This window comes from Myotis yumanensis, unplaced genomic scaffold (genome assembly GCF_028538775.1).
Source record: "Myotis yumanensis isolate MYYU_CA2020_CCGP unplaced genomic scaffold, mMyoYum1.0.hap1 SCAF_5, whole genome shotgun sequence".
NCBI lineage: Eukaryota > Metazoa > Chordata > Mammalia > Chiroptera > Vespertilionidae > Myotis > Myotis yumanensis.
In genome coordinates this window covers 323,876-345,131 of record NW_027223756.1, presented here as the reverse complement: position 1 = coordinate 345,131, position 21,256 = coordinate 323,876, and the positions used below count along the sequence as shown (strand labels likewise).

The 21,256-nt window shown below is 62.0% G+C and overlaps 1 protein-coding gene across 1 annotated transcript; it reads right to left on the bottom strand.

Moving 5' to 3' along the window:
- Positions 1 to 1,129: 1,129 nt before the first annotated feature.
- DNAAF5 (dynein axonemal assembly factor 5) lies at positions 1,130 to 21,017 on the bottom strand. Its single transcript, XM_070417046.1, has 13 exons — positions 20,396 to 21,017; positions 18,288 to 18,472; positions 16,118 to 16,242; positions 15,671 to 15,789; positions 12,814 to 13,046; positions 12,102 to 12,314; positions 10,379 to 10,522; positions 9,339 to 9,507; positions 8,057 to 8,204; positions 5,726 to 5,876; positions 5,024 to 5,180; positions 3,395 to 3,586; positions 1,130 to 2,066 (listed from the first exon to the last, which is right to left on the bottom strand). The coding sequence occupies exons 1-13, from the start codon at positions 21,000 to 21,002 to the stop codon at positions 1,930 to 1,932; spliced, it is 2,580 nt and encodes an 859-aa protein (XP_070273147.1). The 5' UTR covers positions 21,003 to 21,017; the 3' UTR covers positions 1,130 to 1,929.
- Positions 21,018 to 21,256: the final 239 nt, after the last annotated feature.

The window sequence follows — 21,256 nt, the reverse complement described above, 5'->3', positions numbered from 1 at the left end:
CCGCAGACGCCCACTGTGGACGCGGTGACGGGAAAGCACGAATCGGCCCGCCTGCCTTCCACGTCCCGCGGCCTTTGCTCCGCTTCTCCAGCTCGGCCTGTGAGCCCCGCCCCATCTGTGCCTTCCTCCTCTGCTCCTTTTTGTTGCAGAATAAATAGTATTCTGTCAGTGGATAAACTACACTTTGTTTACCCATCCATAGCTGTTGGTGGACATCTGCACTATTTCCTGTTTGGGCCGGGAACAAAGCCGCTGTGGACACGAGGGTACAAGTCTTTGCATTTCTCAACAAGACTTTATTTTTACAACTTTATTTTTAAAGCTTCACTGAGGATATTTTTATTTTTAGAGAGAGGAAGGGAGAGAAACATCAACTGGTTGCCTCCCGCATGTGCCCAGAACAAACAAAATTTTCTGCAAGCGAAGGAAACCATCAACAAAACAGGTGGCGGCGAGTTGAGTGTTGTCCTCCCAGCCACACTCACTGCCATCGATTGGTGCTTCCTGTGACACCAAGGGCTGACCGAACAGATGGGTCTTCAGGCTGGACGTGAAAATGCGAGGTGCTCCGGGCAGGGGTCCTCCCACCTTAGGGGCGTCAGAGTCCCCTCAAGGCGACCACGGGGCCCCACCTCTTCTGATCCAGGTCTGGGCTGAGGCCCAACACCTGGCATTTCTAACAGGTTCCCATGTGACGCGGAGGAAGGAAAAGGCAGAGGATACAGAAGGCGAAGGGCAGTTTGGGGACGAATGCCTGAGCAAGACCATCCCTGAGGGCTTCCTCCATTCATAGACATCAATCATAGACACGGCTCAGCAGGGGACACAGATGGGTGATGTCAGTGGAGCCAGGGACACATCCCCTGGGGCCTGGGCTGTGTGCACTCAGATCACACCCCTTCTGCAGGCCGCTGTCCCCCCTCCCATCAGCCAGCCTCCCCCAGAGCCCAGAGCAGCCTTGCTGATGCCCTGCCATCTCGCGGGAGCTCCTGCCACCTGGTGTCCAGAGTGGGCACTGCAGCGAGCGGTGACCACCCCTTTCCCTCCACAGGCCCAGGTTAAATCTAAGGAAAAAATGAATGGTTTCTAAAAATTTCAACTAATTATCAAAACACATAAAGACAGGCAATTATAATAAATATTTTTAATTAAGTCAAACACCAAAGCATAAACGTTAACATTTGATTGTTAGAAAACAGCATTTGGCTTATGGAAATAATAACCACTTTAAATGAAATCTTTGAGGCACTTGGGTGTAGAAAGTGCTGGAGAACAAAGCAAAATTTACTTTCCTGCCACTGAGAGCAACGAGAATCTGGTTAAATCTCCCGTTTTCAACACTGTTAGCATCACTGACCTAAGAAAAGATTTTGACTGAATTGGTCCATAAAACATTTTAAGTTCCAGTATATTTTAAATGGGAAAAATTTCACTAACAGTTCTTAAGATTTCAAATTCCTTTAAGTCTGTTCACTGAAATGTCAATAGACAGAAGCCAGAGAAAGAATGAAAACTTTAAATCCCTTTGGCTTTTTGAATGGTCAGGACCGTCCTCGGTGGCACTGAAGCAGATGGAGCAGGAATCAGCCAGCAGCGCGGGCCTGCCTGCACTGTGCAGTGGACATTTAATGTCCAATGAGCTGTAGGCTTTTGGCTGACCTTTCAATGAACTATAAACAGGACATAAAAATACAGAGCCACTCAGAGAACCCTATTTCAGAAATTGCCGGGTTTGAAACATCGTCCCACAACACTGCGGTTTTCCTTAGGAAATACATTCTTGCTGTCAGTCTTCTTGTTGGTGTCCTAGGCTGTGGACAAAAAGGCGCCCTGCTGTGGGGTGCAGGCCGCTGACCCCAGCCAGCGGGGACGAGGGCTGGTGCTGGTGCCCACCTGCGGCGGTGGCACCCGTGGCCCTGCCCGGAGCCGTCACGGGGCGGGTGGCCGGGCCTGCACGTGCTGCAGCAGCCGCTCGCAGCGGGTGGGGGAGCGGTGCTTGTGCAGGACGGCCTCGGTCTCTCGCACCAGGAGGTCGGGGAACAGGGCGCTGCCCGCCTGGAGCACCTCTGTAAAACAGCAAACACCAGGCGCCACAGTCAGCACCGACCCAGAACCAGAGCCCCAGCGGCGTGGCCCGGGCACAGCAGACACGCGGCCCCTGGGACAGCGGCGTGGCCCGGGCACAGCAGACACGCGGCCCCTGGGACAGCGGCGTGGCCCGGGCACAGCAGACACGCGGCCCCTGGGACAGCGGCGTGGCCCGGGCACAGCAGACACGCGGCCCCTGGGACAGCGGCGTGGCCCGGGCACAGCAGACACGCGGCCCCTGGGACAGCGGCGTGGCCCGGGCACAGCAGACACGCGGCCCCTGGGACGGAGCAGAGTGCCCAGAGTCAACCCGTGTCTACAGCGCTGATGCATCCGACACAGGAGGCAAGAACACACAGGGGTTAAGAGTCTGTTCAGTAACTGGTGTTGGGAAACCTGGACAGATAGATGCAAAGCACATGACATCAGACCACCTTCTATCACACACAAGAACACACTCAAATGGATCAAAGACTTAATGTAAGACCTGACACCCTAAAACAGGCAGAAGCTCTTGACACCCCTCTTAGCGATATCCTTTTGGATGTCTTCTCAGACAAGGGCAACAGAAGGACAAACAGACAAATGGGCTACATCGAACAGACACATAAAACAATGACACCCTGCTCAGTGTTTGGTTTTGGAAAATACATCTTGCAGAAACACGTTATTTATGCTAATACTAGAGGCCTGATGCACGGAATTTGTGCAAGAGTAGGTCTTCCTTCCCTGGCTGCCGGCACCAGCTTCCCTCTGGCACCGGGGACCCAGGCTTCCCTCGCAGCCTGGTTTCGTCCAGAAGGTCATCTGGCCTAATTAGCATATTATGCTTTTATTACTATAGAGTGGGCTTCCTGGTACATTTACAAAAAAATGCTTTCATTGATTTCAGAGAGGAAGGTAGAGGAAGAGAGAGAAACATCAATGATGAAAGAGAATCATTGATCGGCTGCCTCCTGCACACCCCCTACTGGGGATCGAACCCACAACCCAGGCATGTGCCCTGACGGGAACTGAACTGTGACCTCCTGGTTCATAGGCCGATGCTCACCCACTGAGCCAATGTGGCCAGGGCGGGCTTCCTGTTACTTTTAACAAATTAATAAATATCTCAAAATTTACTCTATTTTAATTTCTATTACGGTAACTATCACTGGCCTCACACAAAGACCAGCATCCTTTGGGGTGTCCAGTGGCCCTGAGGGACCCCCACTGCCCTGCCTGCTGTGCTTGTGCGCCCGTCTGACACTCAGCCACGTAGAGCGGCTCGAACCCAAGGAGGCACAGGCGTCACCACAAGGCTTACCCAAGACTGCGTCCTGCACGGCGCTGTCCGGGTCGTCCAGGTACACCAGCAGCTCCTTGTACAGGTGCTGGACGTCACGCTGGTAACAGGCCTCGGCACCATCATTGCTGACACACTCCAGCCAGTCGGCCAGGGCGGAGGCGGCCGCCAGCCTCACTTCAGTGGAAACATCGTCCAGCCGCTTCAGGAGTTCTGGAGGGAGGGCAGCGCGGGGTGGGCCCAGGCCTGTGCGGGTGCTGGCCTGGTCCCAGAGGCCCCGCCCTGCACCCAGAGGCCCCGCCCTGCACCCAGGCCTCCTGTGCGAGGTGCTGGGGGGGCCGCCGCGGCCCCAGCTCCTCTGCACTTGTCTGCACACCTGCCAGGTGCCCGGGCCACTCGGGCCCCGCGATGCCCAGATTCAAAGCCTGTCACCCACAGGCGCCAGGCCTGGCCACCCACCCGCCCCGACAGCACAGGGGGGGCGTCTGCGGGCCCCGCCCTCCGAGGCTCTGGGGACGGAGACAAGGACTGAGACACAATAGCTGCCAGCAGAGCCAGCGTTGCTCCTGCTGAGCCCCCAGCCGCTGCTGCTGAGACAGTCACCCCGCCACTGCGGTCTCACCATTCAGGGTGAGGCTTTGATCGAACATACGCTTGTCTCACATGCCCCCCAAGAACGCTGGCCCCCACCACTGGGCGTCATGTGGAGACTCAGCACGCGCTGGCACACACCACATGCGCAGGGGCCGAGAGCGTGGCAGGACAGCGCAGCCTATGTGGCCGGGGCCATCCTCAGACGAGGTCACGACCTCTCACCCACGAACCGTCTAGCAGGTTCAGTCCATCGTTACCCAGTGCCCCAAGTTTTAAGTTTCAGTAACTATTTTTCATCGCCAGGAATTCTTAAAACCATCTTTAAAAATCACGCAGTCTGTGGCTGCCAGCACAGAGCGTGAAAACGAGTTTAAGAAACAAGAACCCAGCCCGGGCATCCTTTCCCCAGCCCTGCCCCCGAGGCAGCTGCCCTGGGCCCTGGGCCTCAGCCCACGGGTCCACCTGCACTTCCTAGCGGATTCCTTTCCCCACGACCCTTCTTCCTTCCATCGCCGTTTTGATTCTCAGCTTGTGTGTAACGGGCGTTACCCATGGACCTTTGAGGACCTCACACCCATTCTGGAAGATAACTCTGAGGGTGGGTAACCTGCGTCTCGCTCTCGGGTGGGACGGAAGGAGCTCGCTTCCCCGCTTCCCGGGGCCTTGAGGCAGGACCTCCTGGGCTCAGGATTCCGCCTGGCGGGGTGAGGTCTGGCTCCTGCATCTGAGATCCACCTGGTGCTTTGGCTCCTAAGAGGCAGTGGCGCCGGGTTTCAACTGGCCTGTGCTCGCACCCAGGGGTCCCTGCCCGCGAGGGCTGCATCCTGGCTGCTGCGGGCACCTGAGCGTCCGCCTGCTTCTGCCGTTTACACCCACGTCCGGCCCATCTGCCTTGTTCCCCGAGTTAGTTACTCGGTGACCTTTGTATCTGTCTCTGATGAGTTGGCCTCATAATCCCAACTTCACCGGAAGTTAAAGCAGCATTTTCTAATTTTCCAATAAAAGAAAACAGCTCCTAAATATATGCAAATGCTTTGGGAAAGAAGAATGTCCTACCAGGATAAATCTTGATGAATTTATCTGGCTCACTCGCACCACCGGAGGATTTTAAAAATGCGCTAACGATTCGGCAGGAGGTCAGTCGGGTCATCTGGGAATCTTCTTCCAGGGCGGTCAGGACTGGGGGCAGCAGCGTCTCCCGCACGTCCTCCACCTGCTGGCACCAACGCGGGCGTGATGTGCACCTGCCGTAACCACGGGCGGGGTTCGGTGCAAATACAATGGGGTCTGGATGCTATTTTGGAATTTCTACATATGCAGACCTGAAGCTGGATTTTAAAATCTAGATAATTTGAGTAATTTTTGTTTATCTTGGTCAGTTGATTTTTAAAAATCATTATTCACAAAGTCTCACTGAGACACAAACCCTGCACAGCCTGCTATTTCCTAGCGCGACTGCCTTGTCGGGGCAAACCTGGGGCATTTTAACTGAAGTCAGGCTGTCCCGGTGCTGGTGGAGCCCACAGGAGGGGAGCCCCTGGGGACACTCTTCCTTCTTCTCCCTGAACCCCCTGCTAGCTGGGAGAGGCACACACAGTGCAGGAAGCCGGTCCCCTTTGGTCAGGCTCCTGTGACTACAATCGTTATCTTGTAAAGAGGAACATTCAATGTGCAAACCCAAGAGAACCCCCAAAATGACCACAGGAAAACACCCGACTCTGCACCCCCGCCCGCACGGGCCCAGGACGCCCAGCGCACCTGTGTGGCCGACAGGACCTCGCTGCTGATGAGGGCCCAGAGGCAGGACACGGCGGCCGTGCGGATGGCAGCGGCCGTCCTCCCCGCGCGCCACTGCAGGTTGGGGACCAGGATGTCCGTGACCACGGTGTCGAGGTAGCGGTGCAGCTGCCTGGAGGAGGCACAGAGGCAGGTGAGGATGGGTCCTTCACGGGGAGCCGCCCGGCCCAGGGGGACAAGGGCAGACAGACAGCAGAGACGGAGCCAGAGCGCACCCGCGCAAGGGCCCTCTGCTCCCAGAGGAAGCGGGGGGCGTGGTCACGGCCGGGCCGAGTCCCCAGGCCCCTGCTGGACTCTCCTAAAAGCTGCCTGGGTCCGGAGCCCAGAGGAGCCCAGAGGAGCCCAGAGGAGCCCAGAGGAGCCCAAGGACCCTCGCTGCTCCGAGCAGCTTCCCGTCACTCCTCCGGCTCTAGGGAGGAGGCCGCAGCCACTCCACGTGTGACGACCCTACAGAGACAGGCCTACAGGTCCGACCACACCCCTCCTCAGACAGGAACCCCAGGCCTGTGCCCGGGACCCTGAGTGCAACGACACAGACACAGACGGTCCCGCCAACTCAGCAGGCGGCTGCCTCTCAGCAGTGACCCACATTGATGCCGTCAGGACACCACACACCAGTCCCCAGCCTGGCACCGGGGGGTCCGAATGCAGGTGCCAGCTCCCTCCACACCTGGGACGAGCCCGCACGGCACCCCCGGCCTCTGCACGGTACCCCCGGCCTCCGCTCAGGGACCAAACACAGGCTATTGAACAAGCAACTCCTTCCCCACCGTCCCAAAGTGGCTCATGTCTCTGCCCCACTGCCGAGAGCTCGGGGAGACGAGGTGCAGGGCCACGACCTCCAGCAGGGCGGGGACGGAGGGAAGGGCGCAGGTTTGGAGGGGTGTTCGGCTCAGGACGACTTATGCGCTTTAACCGTCAGCAGAGCTGCGGCTCCCTGGGCAGTGCTGACAGGAGCGCCCTGTGCTCTGAGCGGCCCTAACGAGGCTGGAGGACCCGAGGGCCAAGCACTGGCCTCCAGGAGCCTGGCCGTGGCCTGCGCTGCGCCCCACCCTGACCTGCCCTCGAGGCACTAAGGGCTGCGGAGTGAGCACCGCCTCCAGCACCAGCTCTGCACAGGGACGCACCTGGCGGGAAGCAGCAGGGCCCGCCTACCCTCCTTCAGAGCATGGCCAGACAGGTGCGCCCTGCAGAGCCATCAGGAAGCCCGGCCGAGGGGACCTGCTCGCTGTTGTCCTGAGTGCTTTGCACAAAGGGGGCCACTTCACCTTAGGGGCGACCCCCTGGAAACGGCCGTGCTCATCCTGGGACCATGTCCTCCCGCTCCCGCGGAGCGCCTGTGGCCTCGTGGGTCTGGGCCGGGAGCCAGCCCCTCGCCCCAGAGCAGGGCTGACCGATGAGCGAGTCAGTGACATCACGTCGCCATTTCACAGCCCTAACGATCCAACCACGTGCTCCTCTTCCCCTAAGGAACCAAACCGCAGGCTTCCTCCCCCAACACTGGTCCTTCCAGCGTGAAGCTCAGCACAACTTCCTTTAGGAACTTCGTCCACACTCGGCCGCTGGTCTGCAGGTGAGTGCCCTCGGGCCCGCGGGGCACAGGCTCTGGTGAGCACCTGGCTGGGCTCACTCGGCCTCAGGTTACCCTGCGAAGGCCTGCCGACTGCGCGACGGCGCCAGGCTGCACGTGGCGTGTTTTCATGGTCCCCCTCAGCCCAGTTTCTGCAGACAAGCCGGAAATCGAAGCTCCTGACTGATGTCTGGCTGGAGGCCCAGCAGAGAGGGGTCCGTGTGGCAGCGAGGAGGGCCCCTGGGCGGCCACTCGTCTGTGGAAACGTCACGGTGGCCTCGACAAGCAGGGCTCCCTTGGGGACGGTCCCCACAGCTCCCAGCGTCCACCTGAGCCACTACCCAGTTCTGCAGATTTAACAAAGGTCGGGGCCCTGGAGGCTCTGCCCCCCAGGAGACGGGAGTCCACAGGCCGCCCCGGCCCTGCAGCCGCACTGCACCAGAGGCTCTCGAGGCTCCCCCACTGCGACTCCATCAATTCCGTGCCGGGTGGAAAGGTGCCAAAAGCCCTTCACACTGAGCACAGCTAATAGACAGACATTAACAGTTCACGTTCCCGGGACGTCTCCACTCAGTGGAATCTTAACGACAGCACCAGAGCGACTCGGAGTAGCGCCTCCCTGTGCGGGGCACTCACTGCTCACCCGCAGGAGCCGCTGCAGCAGGGACTCGCGTGGGGGAGGCGGGGGCCGAGTGGGGCGGGCGCGGGGGGGGCCCACATACCCTTGGGAGTCCACGGTCTCCTTCGCGCTCAGCAGCGCCCGGGACATGACGGAGAGGAGCCTCAGGCGCATCTGGGGGTCTCTGTCGGGCTGCAGGCAGCTCCGGAGGACGGGAACCAGGGTGGGCAGCGCTTCTCCGAGGGCAGGGCCTGGAACAGAGCAGCCGGCTCCTGTCCCCATGGAGGCGGGAGCCCCCACCAGACAGGGAGCAGCCCCCCGCGCGAGGGGCGACCCCGCCCCATCATGGACGTGATTATCAAAGAAAAGTCACCGAGAACATTCAGCCCCCACTCACCTAATCACTCAGTCTGTAAACTTTCTACTTCTTATGTTTTCCCAAATTATTAAAAATTAAAGCTAAGCAATGTATTAAACATCAACAAAAGTCAATTACTAAAGAAACAATGGGATTCCCTGAACGCCACGCCAGGATCTCAGACAGGCCCCAGCCCCCATGGGCACACGCACCCCCCATGCACACACACTCCCCATGCACACGCACCCCTATGCACACGCACCCCCCATGCATGCACCCCCACACACAGAGAGGGAGTCAGAGGAAACAGTCAGGTGACTGGGCTGTGCGGCCAGTGTTTTCTGGGGTAGAATGTGAGGTGTGGCCCCAAAGAGTTGGTTTTCCGAGGTGCCAATCGGTGAGGCCACCACCGTGAGGAAGAGCTTAAGCTGTGAGCAGGAACAGATTTTAGGAGGCCGCTCGGGGCAGCCAACTCGAGCCCCGGATTTCCTGCCACGACGCAGGCTGGTCCCCGGACACCTGCACAGCACCCCATCTGGGCTGTGACCCCCGGAGCCCCTGACGCGTGGACCTGCTTGGGGAACACGTGGCCCCGAGCAGCCCCTGGCCCTGTGGCATGGGACACTCTTGCAGAGCAGCAGGGGACAAGGATGGGCTGAGGGGCTGTCACACAGGACAAACCTGCCCCTGCTCCCACCCGCCTGGGGAAGGACAGGCACAGGGCAGGCAGGAGGGGCTCAGGGAAGCAATACGGTGACTAATGGACACGAACACAGGAATGAACTCACGGGAACCAACACAGGAACGCACGGCCCGTGCACTCACAGCTGAGAACCTGGGAAAAGCTGGGCCCGGCTCCGGCAGCCACTCAACCCAACCGCCTACGCTGGGCTCTGCCCGAGAGCCGCGGACACGCGTGCTGAGCGGACTTAGCTACACTCCAGCTCAGCACAATGTTCTCAGCGTTTCACAAATTAAGGTTTGTTCCTCGCTCAGCACAGCGCGGGGCACTGGGCCACGGGCTCACCTGCGTGGGCGACCAGCACGCTGAACTGCAGGAGCTCCGGGGAGTGCGCCGTCCAGCCCCGCTGGGAGCCGCCCAGCCACTCCAGGAGGGGGCCCACGTGCTGGCGGTAGAGGTCCTGGCCGTCGCCACTGCTCTCCACCGCGGCCAGCGCGGCCTCGGTCTCCTGAACCTGGAAGGGGTGAGTCACAGGCGGGGTCCATCTCCTCTTCTGCTCAGCCCACTCGGGCCGTGTCCCCGTGAGGAGGAGAGTGCAAACCCTCGGACGCCGTCCCAGGGCCGAGGACTGCAGCGGCCAGCCGCTCCCCCAGTGACGCAGCGGCCCTGGTGCACATGAGCGCAGACGCCCCCACCCCCGCCCGTGTCCTCTGCTCGGCTCTTGCCCCGACAGGCCCGTGGGCAACAGTAACTGCTGCTCTGGACAGAGGGTGAGGGAGGCCGGGTGCCCCCACGCCCCTCCCGCTTCTCCGTGGGTGGGGACAGCAGCACGCCTGTCTGCAGACCTCAGTCCACGGCTGTGACCTCACGCCCGCTGCCCGCGGAGATGGCCTCTGAAACAAGCCAAGCTGAAGAGGCCCGGGGTAGGAGGGGGAGGGAGGAGCCCTGCCCCGCAGGCCGGCCGTCTCGGCTCTCGGAGCAGCAGCTCCTGGGCCCACGGGGACGGACGTCCATGTTCTAAGCCTTAAGGCAGGGCCAACGGGACAGCGCAGCTGCCTGAACATTAAACAGGAAGTCACGCCACCGGCGTCTCTGCAGCCTTCAGCCGCGCGTGCACGTGCGTTAGCTGTGCGTGTGCGTCAGCCGCGCCACCACAGGGCTGGTCTGGGCGAGGACCCTCCTCCACGCCCCCTGCAGCGACACCCACACTCGGTGCCTTCACCGAGACCCGGAAGCTGGTGACTGGAGGGCACCCAGGTCCTGGGCACCCCGAGGCCAGCTCACGGGTGCGTCTCTCATCTCTGTGAGATTTACAGTCGTGATTCCATCTGTCAGAGGTGGGCATCGTCACCCACAAAGCCAAGCGGGGTCCCCAGCAGGCTCACCTGGCTGCCGAGGCCCGGGGCCCCCGGGAGCGCCATCACGGTCACCAGCACTTGCATGAGCTGCAGGCCGCACCCCCGGCAGTCCTCTCCACACGTGGACACCACTGCCCGCACGCACTGCAGCAGGTTCTCCCCGTAGCGCAGCTGTGAACAGGGCGGGAGCCCGTCAGCCCGGTCCCTGGGCCACTGCCACCTCACGGGGCCACGGATATGGCCGCCACGAGCCACTGAAACCATGCGCGGTGCCCGGCCACGGTGTCCAGTGTGCCAACCATAAAGGGCATTGTTTACACAATGGCCAACGGAACAATTGGGAATGAACACATTCTTGCTAATTTCATTAACTGCTTAATGGTACTTTACGCACATTTTAAAAAGTTCTTATGTGTCAGTGACGCTAACTCGTTCGTGATGGAGAATTCACCAGTGAAATGACTGGGCATCTTGGATTTGCTTCAAACACCTCCGCTCCTCCCCGAGTTCAAGAAAAAGGTGGCGGACGGAGGACCGGTGAGTACGGGCCCTGGAGGTATGCTCATTCTGCTTTTGTGCATTTGAAAACCTCTCTGTGCTGCTACGTCGTCACAGAAATAAAACTCTAGGGACAAAAACGGCTTCCGAGGAACGCGGGACAAGGTGGCGGGTGGGTCCGTCGGCTCGGCCTGCCAGGCCTGGACGCCCAGCCCCAGGGAGCTGTTTGGTGCTTACACCTGACCCCTGACTTCTCCCCCCGTCCGATTAGGCCTGGGCTGGTGGGTTGATTTTTTGAGGATGTGATTTTGTCTAGTTTCTAAAATGACCTACCATATATGTTTAAAGAGAGTTTAATTTAATAGTTATATTAAACGTAAACATAGCGTTATGTTTAAGGAGCGGCCGTTTTACCATAATTGTTAAATATAAACATAACATATACGTGAAGAACAGTCATTAAAATAAAAAGGAATTTGGTTTCTAGCACCGGCTCGTCCTTAACACCTGAGCCCTGCTGTGACCATGGCAACGCCTGGAGGAAACACTGCAGTTCTCCGTACCTAACCGGGAATTTCAATCTACCTACACACAGAGGGGGCTGCTCCTGCGACAACGCTACCCGAGCCCCAGGCCCCTGCACCCCGCGCCTCCGCGAGACGGCGTGAGCCACCCGTGTAATCCGTTCCTCACTTCCGCTGCCTGTCACTAGACGCATTCCAAAGCCGAGGCTGCGTTCCTGCTCGGAGCCCAGGCGCACGCTCGGCCGGACACCTGGGGCCGTGGCACCACGCCCAGCCCTGCAGCTCCCAGCGCCCTGGCCCCTCGGCTTCACAAGTTTTCAAATTTCAGGCTGTTCTTGCAAGACATTCGCGGCCTGTTCTTACAGCTACTGAAGGTAATTGTAGGAAACACCACCTCCGTCCTACAGACGTGTGACACACACACACAGGCCCACACATGCACAGGCTCACTCATGCACACGTGCACACGCACTCACACGCTCATGTGGGTGCACATGCCCACATGCACTCTCACTTGCACACGCGTGTCTGGGGCGGGGCAGGGCGCCTCTGCCCACACGGAGGTGCAGGACACGGGTCTGTCCAGAGGAGCAGAGTGCCAGTCTCGAGGTTCGACACGCTGGCCTGGCCTGGACGGGGTTGGGACGCACCCAGAGACGCGCGTGCGATGGGACTTGATCATGAAAATGTTCCCGGATAACATGATGGCGCCCCACCCGCCCACTTACGTTCTCCGAGCCTTGACGGATGTGTGCCCCGGCCAGCTCCGTGGTGATGGCCTGCAGGTGCGGCCGCAGGGCTTCCCTCGGGCAGCCCCGGATGACTGCGGCGAGGACCAGGAGGCCGGAGGCGGAGGGCGACTTCTTCAGCATGGGCCAGAGCAGCTTCAGAAATACGTCTGGGCTGACGAACGTCCCGATCAGCTCTGCGGACCTGGTACACTGCGGAGGAAGCCAAGGGCTGAGGGCCGCCACCCCGGCACGTCTGCCTTCTAACCAGAAATGGCCCTGGGCCCTCTCGGGCCAGAACCCGAATCAGGCCCGGGCTGCGCTAAGAACGTCCCTGAACAGAGATGACGCCGCTGGGTGCAGGCAGCGCGTCCGGCTGGTGGGAGGCTCAGGTCTGGGGGGTCCCTAACGCGGCCACCGCACAGGGCCCAGGCCCTGGAGCCCCTGGCTGTGAGGAGGGACAGCTCGCCGCACAGCTGGGTGACCCAGGGTGTGGGGATGCGAGAACACCCCCACCCCCAGGCTGTGTGTTTCCAGATGGCCTCAGAGGACAGAGCGCAGAGCGGGATGGGGCGGGTGAGGGCGTTGGGGACGGGGAGCGTCTGGTCTCAGCCGTGGGGCTGGGTCCTCGGCTGCCACCCTAGGTGCTGCCGCCGCCCAATCAGAGCACACGGAGGGAGCGGGAAGGCTGGGAAGGGCGGGAGGGACTCACGCTGCTGACCACGGCGCCCTCCTCGTCGGCGCAGGCCAGCAGCAGGGTCCGCAGCAGGACCTCCAGGTGCTGGGTGGCGTGGTCCTCCGCGTGCAGGAGCAGCACCGCCAGCAGCCGTGCGGCCTTCACCCTGGTCCCCGCCACCCAGTCCGTGACGTCGTGGCAGATGGCGGGGAGGATCTTGGAGAGGTTCCTGAAGACGAGCTCCCGACAGCCCAGCCCTGGGCGCGTCTCTAGATGGAAAAGACAGACGTGACCGTGAAGCTCAGAGCGTCTTCGTGCCGGCAGCGCTGTCCTTTCTAGCGATGTCACGTACGCGAGCTGCTTGGACTGAGCGTGTGTCTGCGACCATGTTGCAGCCGTGTCAGAACTTCATTCCCCTCGTGGCCAAGGAACACGCGTGCCTGCAGGGACCCGTGTGTGCCCCTCCGCTGGTGGGCTCCTGGGTCACTCCCGGTGGGGCTGCTGGGAACGCGCCCGCACAAACCCGGGTGGGTGGACAGGCCTCCTCTGGCTGCGTGTTAAGTGGGTGCCTGGAGCCCACGTAAGCAGTTAACGTGCGGAGACGCTGCCGTGCTGCCGCAGGCCACTCGTGAGGGCCAGCGCCTGCACCCCACGCCTCTGCAGAGCTGGTTATTTGTTTTTATTTTTTTAAAAAAATATTTTTATTGATTTCAGAGAGGACGGGAGAGGGAGACATCAATGATGAGATGAGTGAGAATCAATGATTGGCTGCCTCCTGCACACCCCCTACTGGGGATCCAGCCTGCAACCTGGCATGTGCCCTTGACTGGAATCGAACCCGGGACCCTCCAGTCCGCAGGCTGAGCTCTATCCACTGAACGACACCAGCTGGGCCAGAGCTGGTTATTCTGAGGCGACACAAGGTGAGGCCTTTGCCCAGCAGCAGTGGTGGCGACAACGGTCCCGGGGAGGTGCCTGGAGGCGTGTGGATGAGCCTCTTCCCGCCCAGAGCGTGGACGGCCCGCAGGAGCCCAGAATGCGCAGTTACCCACCAGCCTTCTCTTTGAAAACACAACTGGCACTTTCACAACCAGAAAGCTTGCGAGGGAGAGGCCAGCAGGGCCCGGCCGGGAGGGCGGCGCATGGAGCTGACTCCGCTGTTTGCGTGAGACTGAGCAGAATTTAGCTGCAGCAGGAAAACAGAAACCGATTTCCTACTGCTTCCCCGAGTCGACGGCAGGCCTGCAGGCCGACTCCCAGGCAGACAGAGCAGGCAGGAGGCGCGCTCAGCTGGGCTCAGCTGTGCCGAGAGCGCCGGTGTGGGCCTTCCCGCCGTGCAGGGGCCAGGGGTCAACCGAGATGGGAGTCAGGCAAACGACAAGGAGCCACACCTGCTCGGGCCCGAGACCTGGCCCAGCCAGGTGCGCACCCGTTCCCTCCTGGGCCGTGAGCTGAACCAGGTGCGACATGGCTGCTGGACGGCAGAGGCCTGTCCTGTTCCTGCCCACAGTGGGCAGTGCCCTGGTCCTCACCCTCGGAGCACACCGCCCTCCCGCCACCTCCCGCGGCCTCTCCTGTCTTCGCACAGCCTAACATTCTGACAACTATCAGGCTCTTTCCTGACACCTTCCGAACCCTGGATGAGCACAAAGCAGGGCAGCGAGCTCTGGGCAGACGTGGGAACAGGGAACACAGTGCCGGACGGGGAGCACCCGCGCTACAACAGACCTAGTCAACGGCTCTACTTCCTAAGACGGTTAGAAAGCGGCCTCCACGCCCGTGTTAGAGGCCGCGCTGTGGGGGCTTCCCTTCCCTCGGGCTTCCTGTTACCGTGGAAAACAGTCTCAACAGGGACGACTTCACAGCAGGAGCCCGGGACGCGGTCACCTGCCCCTGCTGGGCCGTTCAGGCACCTGCCGGGTGCTGGGTGCCGGGTGCCTCCTGGCCAGGGGCACTGTCAGGTGAACACCGACGGGGAGACGGCGGCGAGGCCCTGCCCAGCTTCCCGCCTGCGGCTTCGCCGTAAAGGGCGATGTCAGTGCCGCGACTGGCACCTCACACCTGTGTCCTCAGGAGGGGCAGGCCCTGACCAGACCGGGCCCAGGGGCCGCTGGACAGGCGTGGTGCCCGCGTGCGGTGCCTCCCAGCAGTCACGTCACCTTCTCGAAGCGGGTCTGTTCCCCGCCCAGGTCTGTGCCTCAGCCACACATCAGACCGTCCGCCTCCCAGGTGAGAAGACAGTCACCCACCCACCACACCTGCCCCAGGTGCCGGACGCAGGCACAGACAAGCCTGCCCTCTCGGACGACGGGGGGAGCAGAGGTTTTTACTCAGAAGCAGCACCCTGTCTGCTGTGGAGGGAGGCAGGTGGGGGAGGAGACACTGAGGAGGGAGCCCAGGGCCCGCTGGGCCGCCGGGTGGGGACAAGGGGGGCCTAGGAGCCACACAGCACAGGTCTGACCAAGGACCAGGTCCAAGACGGCGGAGAAGCCTCGACACCCCTGAACAGGACAGAGAACCCAGCTCAACACCCTGTGCGGTCCTGCCCAACACCCACAGGCGACATACCTCACCGTGCCCGGGCCTCGGGCACACACGGGGCAGCCCCCACCCAGCCCCGGCCCCCAGCCCGCGGCTCAGCATCTGCCGGGGGGGACAGTCACGCAGAACCTGTGTGTAGGTGGGGACGCTGGCCTCACAGGACGTCACCAACATGACCGACTGAGATGTCCCTCAAGTGGAGACAGACACACAGACTGGCCGGGAGGGGAGGCGCCCAGCGACTAGCCCCGCACAGGCCCGGCTCCAGCTCCACGCTGGGCTCGCCCTCTTCTCCTGTGACAGGCTCTCCGGCTGCCCCCCCCAAGTCACCGTCCGGGAAGGCGGCACCCACCTGGCGAGGGGTGATGGGCGGGTGGGGGGGAGGCGAAGTCGAGCTTGTCCTTGAGGTCCTCCTCGTTCTCCTTCTGCCACTGCAGGCCGGCCTCCTCCCAGAGGCTGGCGGCCTCCTGCCTGCGGACAGACAGACAGACACAGGGACAGTCAGGGAGGACGGGCCAGGATTGCCGGGCGCCTGCGCACTTTACCGACAGCACCGAGAGCCGACTGAGGTCTGTGCCCAAAGCGTTAAGTAGGAAAATTACATTTAAAAAACCACAGAGCCCTTTTATGCCACGTGACCTCACACATTCAGACCAAGGGCAGGCTGGGCTCCGTGAGCACACGACACTGTTGTCAGGGACGGGTTCGGGAAGGCGGGTCCCTGACAACCAGCCACAGGGCGGGGTGGTCAGCCCACCTCCCTGCACCCGGACGGGAGGCCCGAGTCCCCGTCACTCACACGATGTGCGGCATCTCGTCGTCGAGGCTGCTGAGCAGCAGGGGGATGAGCTTGTGGAAGAAGGAGTAGCGGTCCCGCAGCGCCAGCAGCCAGCTGCCCACCACGCGGGTCACCGCCTGCCGGACCTGCGGGGCAGAAAGCAAGCCTCACGCTGGGCAGACAGCGCCGAGGGCACGTGTGGGGCACGCTCACGGAGGACAGCGCTGGGCCGGGGTCCCAGGTGCTCGCTCGGCTCGCCGGCCAATCCCGGGCCCGACCCTCTGCTGGAGAGAGCGAGCCTCCGCCCCAAGCACAGTGCTGTCTGCAGTGTTCTGGGGGGAACCTGCGGGCTGCGGGGGTTTAACCAGCTGCTGGCGACCTGCTGGGACTCTTGGGGACCCAGCGGGCACCCCCAGTCCTGCTGCTGGCTGTCTGTAACGGTGATGGGCACACCTCTACCTACCTTCGCACCACAGGGAAGGAGCTCAAAACACACCCGGTGCCCAGGTCTAGTTCCCTGAGGGCAGAGCCCGTCACCAGTGAGGGGAGCAGGAGGGGCAGAGCTGTAGCTTGGCTGAAGCCCTGCCTCCGCCTGGCCCCTGGGATGGAGTTCACAACCAGGAAATTGGTCCAAGATTAACAACAACAGCAACAAAAATTAAAACGGCAGATTTTACCTTGTGTGTGTGTGTGTGTGTGTGTGTAATGGGCTAATCCTCACTCAAGGACTTTTTCCCATTGGTTTTTGAAGAAAGGAAAGGAAGGGGTAGGGTGGTAAGAAGGGAGGGAAAAAGAGAGAGAGAGAGAGAGAGAAACATTGATGTGAGAGAAACACGTTGATTGGCTGCCTCCTGCACAGGCCCCGATCAGGGACAGAGATCAAACCTGCAACCCAGGTATGTGCCCTTGACCTGGAAGTGAACCTGAGACCCTTTGATGCGCGAGCCAACGCTCTAATCACTGAGCCACGCCGGCCAGGGCACGTTCCATATATTTTACCAAAAATTTAAAAATAATGTAATATATCAAAAACATTGAACATGTTAAATAAATTGTATGTTATGTGAATTACAGCTTAACAGAAGTGTTTAAAAAAACTAAAACAAACCCTAGTCAGTTTGGCTGAGCTTTGGCCTGCGGATCAAAGGTCCCGGGTTCGATTCCAGTTAAGGGCACGTACCTGGGTTGCAGGCTCCTCCCTGGCCCAGACCCTGGTCAGGGGCGCGTGCAGGAGGCAGCCCATCGATGTTTCTCTCTGTCTCTCCCTCTCTCCTTCACTCGCCCTAAAAATCAATGGGAAAGTACCCTCGGGTGAGGACTAACAACAAACACAAACCAAAACACCAAAGCAAAGTACCTGGGAAGAGCGCCGTGCGCCTGGGGTGGGAGGCAGCCTGGTGCCACCCGGCTGGCCGGAGGCTCGCTCCAGCTGGGTGACCCCGAGCACGACCCACAGCTCCAGACCGCAGGGCAGGGAAAGCCCCGAGGTGACAGGAGACCCAGGAGAGGCTGGGACGCCGGGCTCCACGCACGGGGCTAACCCTTCCACCATGGGGGGGGGAGGGCATGCCACCACCCAGGGGCATTAGAGCCGACGGCAGGGGAGCCTCCTACCCTAGGATTCCTGCCTGGGGCCACAGCCTCCCCTCCCGTGACTGGGAGCACGGGGTCCCCTCCACGTGCCTCCCCTGGGGAGACAGCGTGCCCGCTGCAGGCTTCCTCTGCCCCTTGGGATGTTCTGAGTTAACACGCCCTCCGAGATGGCTTCTGCCAGCATCCCGATCTCTGTCTGTCCGTCGCTCAACGGGACCTAAAGCCTAAAGGGACGAGTTAGCCCCGACCCCCCTTCTCCTCCCAGGCCCGGTTTGCCACTAAGTCCGCCTCAGAGGGGGGCACGTGGAAGACGCCTCTGCACACAGAAGCACACAGCTGAGGTTCCCTCCTCCCCTAAGAGGACACACACGACAGCCAGGCCTGCCCTCTGGTGTTGGGTCTCTGGCCTCCTCGCACGCTCGGGCTGAGGAATAACAAATGTATTCAGACAGTTCAGCTCCCAGTTCCTGGAAGCAGTGAGACGGGCACCTGGGCTGAGGCAAGGCGTCTGGTGTAACATCTTAAAGAAAAGGAAGCAGCGCCAGCGCACACCAGCCTGCAGGCCCGCTGGCTCCTGGGAGGAGGGGCCTCCCGTTACCTGCGGGACGTCATCGAACAGCCGCTGAGCAAAGTGAGGGAGCACGTCGTCCACCGACTTCGCGTTGCCAAACTGGATGACGGTGCCCGTGGCCTCGATGACGGCCACTCGGACCTTCCAGTGCTGGTGCGAGATGCTCTGCATCAGGGGGCCGATCAGAGACTCGGACTGCATGTGGAAGTGGTCTGCGGGGCGGGGAGGCCAGTGAGCGGGCTGCTCCGTGGGCCGCAGCCCCTGCCCAGCGCGTGGACCCCCAGGACAGGCCACTGCCCCCGGGGCCTTCCCTCCCCACCGAGGTCCCTGCTGCACCTCTCCGACCCAGGCGTGGGGGCCAAGGGGAAAAGGCTGGGGCTTGAGCCCCTCAGCTGAAGATGGGGGCTGGGGGGAGGGCCTGAGGACGCCGACCAAGAGAAAGAAACTGAGCCAGGAAGACCCTGCCCCAGCCCCCACCCCAGCTGTGCCCAAGCCAGACCCCCAGCGCTGCTGTGGGAAGCGGGACCAGTGCCGCCTGCTTTAGGACTCAGCACTGGAAGGTCAGTACAGCCAGGCTGAGCCCGGCCAGAGGGGCTCAGGGGTTGAGCATTGACCTATGAGCCAGGAGGTCACAGTTGGATTCCTGGTCAGGGCACGTGCCTGGGTTGCAGACTCCATCCCCCGTGGGGGTGTGCAGGAGGCAGCCAATCAACGATTCTCTCTCATCATTGATGTTTCTATTTCTCTCTTTCCCTACTTCTCTGAAACCAATACACACACACACACACACACACACACACACACACACGACAGCCAGGCCGGCCCTCTGGTGTCGGGTCTCTGGCCTCAGCCCTGCCGCTGCTGGAGCCCGGTCTACAGGTCATTATCTCTGTGGTACTTTGAGCGAGTTCTTGGTCTACTGCTGCCCAGTGACCGGGATCCACAGGAGAGGGCCCCCCAGGGTGGGTGGGCAGAGGGGACGGTGTGGAATTGGGGGGGGTGCACCTCCTCCAGGCAGGCACGCCCGTGCTCTGTGCTGGGGCAGCCAGGTGCGGCCGCCCTTCTGGAACTACAGTCCATCAGGGAACCGTGCCAAGGCTGGGAAGCATGAGGCAGCCGTCGGGCTGGCGGCACAGGGGAGCGAGGCGGTTGAGGGTGACGAGAAATGCATTAACAGCGGGAATGCCACCGGCCATCTTCCGTCCAAGTTCAGCCGCTCCCCAGCCCCGCGGGGATCTGCACCATTTGAATCCAACCTTGACCTGACATTACCCTACGCCCGGCTCTTCCTTCGTCTCCTGTCCACCCAAACCTCCTTGCCCCTTGCCCCTCGCCCCTCACTGATTCAAAGGGAAGTCGGCCAGCTGGAGCTTCACAGCGCCCCGTCTGCTTCATCTCCACTGGCAGACTGCCCTGCCCAGCCCACGCCCGGGGCACCTAAGTACGGATTGGGGATGGCCCCTGACTGGCGCCCTTCCCTCCATGGCCATCCCTGTAACCCCCTCTCCACCAGCACCTGCTCCACACCTCCCCCGGCTCCCACTGCACCCAATACTAAGTTCAACCCCCACCAGCCGCTCTTCCTCACCCCTCCTCCCCTGAATTCAGTCACCTTGGCCTCCTCTTTGCTCCAACCTGATTCCTCAAGCCTGGGTCCCTCCTGACCACCAGCACCCACCTTCCCTTCAGGGCTCTCTCCTCCGAGAAGCCTTCCCGACCTCGTCACACCCCCGCCTGGTACGGTGAGGAGAGCTCCCGGGCCAGATGCCGCGGGAACGGCTGCTTAGGGAAGGGGATGTCCATGAGACTAGCGTTTCTAAAACAAGGGAGGATGGACTGGTGGGAGGCGGGAGAGGAGCGGCGTCCCTCCATTTGGGAGGAAAGCGGTCCACGCCAGGAGACAGGGGGACCCCGGAGAAACGCGGATGGAAAGACTGGAGCGCTGTTTCTCAAAGCGTGTTCCCCCGCGAGGGGCAGGCCGGTCCCCTACCCGCTTGAGCTTCAGCATGTTTAGAGAAGGGCGATGGGAAGGCGTCCAGGAGGAAAGAAGGGCCCAGGAGGGGACCGCGAGGGCCAGCCCAGGCAGGTGCGGCGCCGCCCCCTCCCCCCGTGACTCCCCTCCTCTCCCCGCGCACCTGGCGTGGCGCGCGCCAGCCCCGCGGCGCACTCGCAGCTCTCGCGGCGCACGGCGGCGAAGGGGTCGAGCAGCGCGCAGCGCAGTGCGCGCACCGCGTCGTCCAGGTGGGGCGCGAGCGCGGCGCCGCCCAGGTCCACGGCCACGCGCAGCAGCTGCACGAGCGCCAGGCGCAGCTCCTCGCAGGGCTCGGGCGGCGGGCGGTGCGCGGGGTCGGGACCGGCCAGGCGCGCGGCGAGCGCGGGCAGCAGGCGTGGCAGGGCGTCGCGGGGCCGCGCGGCGCGCCGCAGGCCTAGGTCTAGCAGGTGCGCGGCCAGCGCGCGGCAGCCCTCGGCCGGGTCGGCCAGGCAGCGCAGCAGGCGCGGCAGCAGCAGGCGGGCCCAGGGGCCCTGGAAGGCGGCGGGGTCGGCGGCGGGCGCCTCGGGCCGCGCCGTCTCCAGGGCGCGCTGCAGCGCCTCGAGCGCGCGCCGCCGGCCCAGCTTGCTGTCGGCCTCCAGCCCGGGCAGCAGGCGGCTCAGGGCGCGGCTCAGCTCCGCCGCCTCGGCCGGCTCGGCCGCCTCCGCCGGGCCCGGGAGCGCCGCGGCCTCCGTCGCCACCAGCGCCGCCATCTTCCCGCGTTACCCGTCGCCTGGGGAGACCGGCGCTTTTACGACGGCGCGGCGCGGATTACGGCCCGGCTTCCGGTGGGCTCGGGACGCGACCTGATTGGCCGCCGGGAGCCTGATTGGCACGCCCCTTGCGCTGCGTGTCCGGAGCCTGGGAACCGCTGCCCGAGGCCTCGCATCTGGGGTCCCCGCCTGCAGCCCGGCGCCCCGCAGGTAAGTGGGGCCCCGGAGGGGCCCCCAGCCCGCTCCCGCCTGGG

What these genes read in the sequence shown, in the direction of transcription:
- DNAAF5 (XM_070417046.1), bottom strand. Translation starts at nt 21,002, where the DNA reads ATGGCGGCGCTGGTGGCGACGGAGGCCGCGGCGCTCCCGGGCCCGGCG. An exon ending in GCTGGCGCGCGCCACGCCAG is followed by an intron (nt 18,473 to 20,395) that starts GTGCGCGGGGAG and finishes CCCGCCCCGCAG; the next exon opens with ACCACTTCCACATGCAGTCC. An exon ending in ATTCATCAAGATTTATCCTG is followed by an intron (nt 3,587 to 5,023) that starts GTAGGACATTCT and finishes CCCTCCCTCCAG; the next exon opens with AACTCCTGAAGCGGCTGGAC.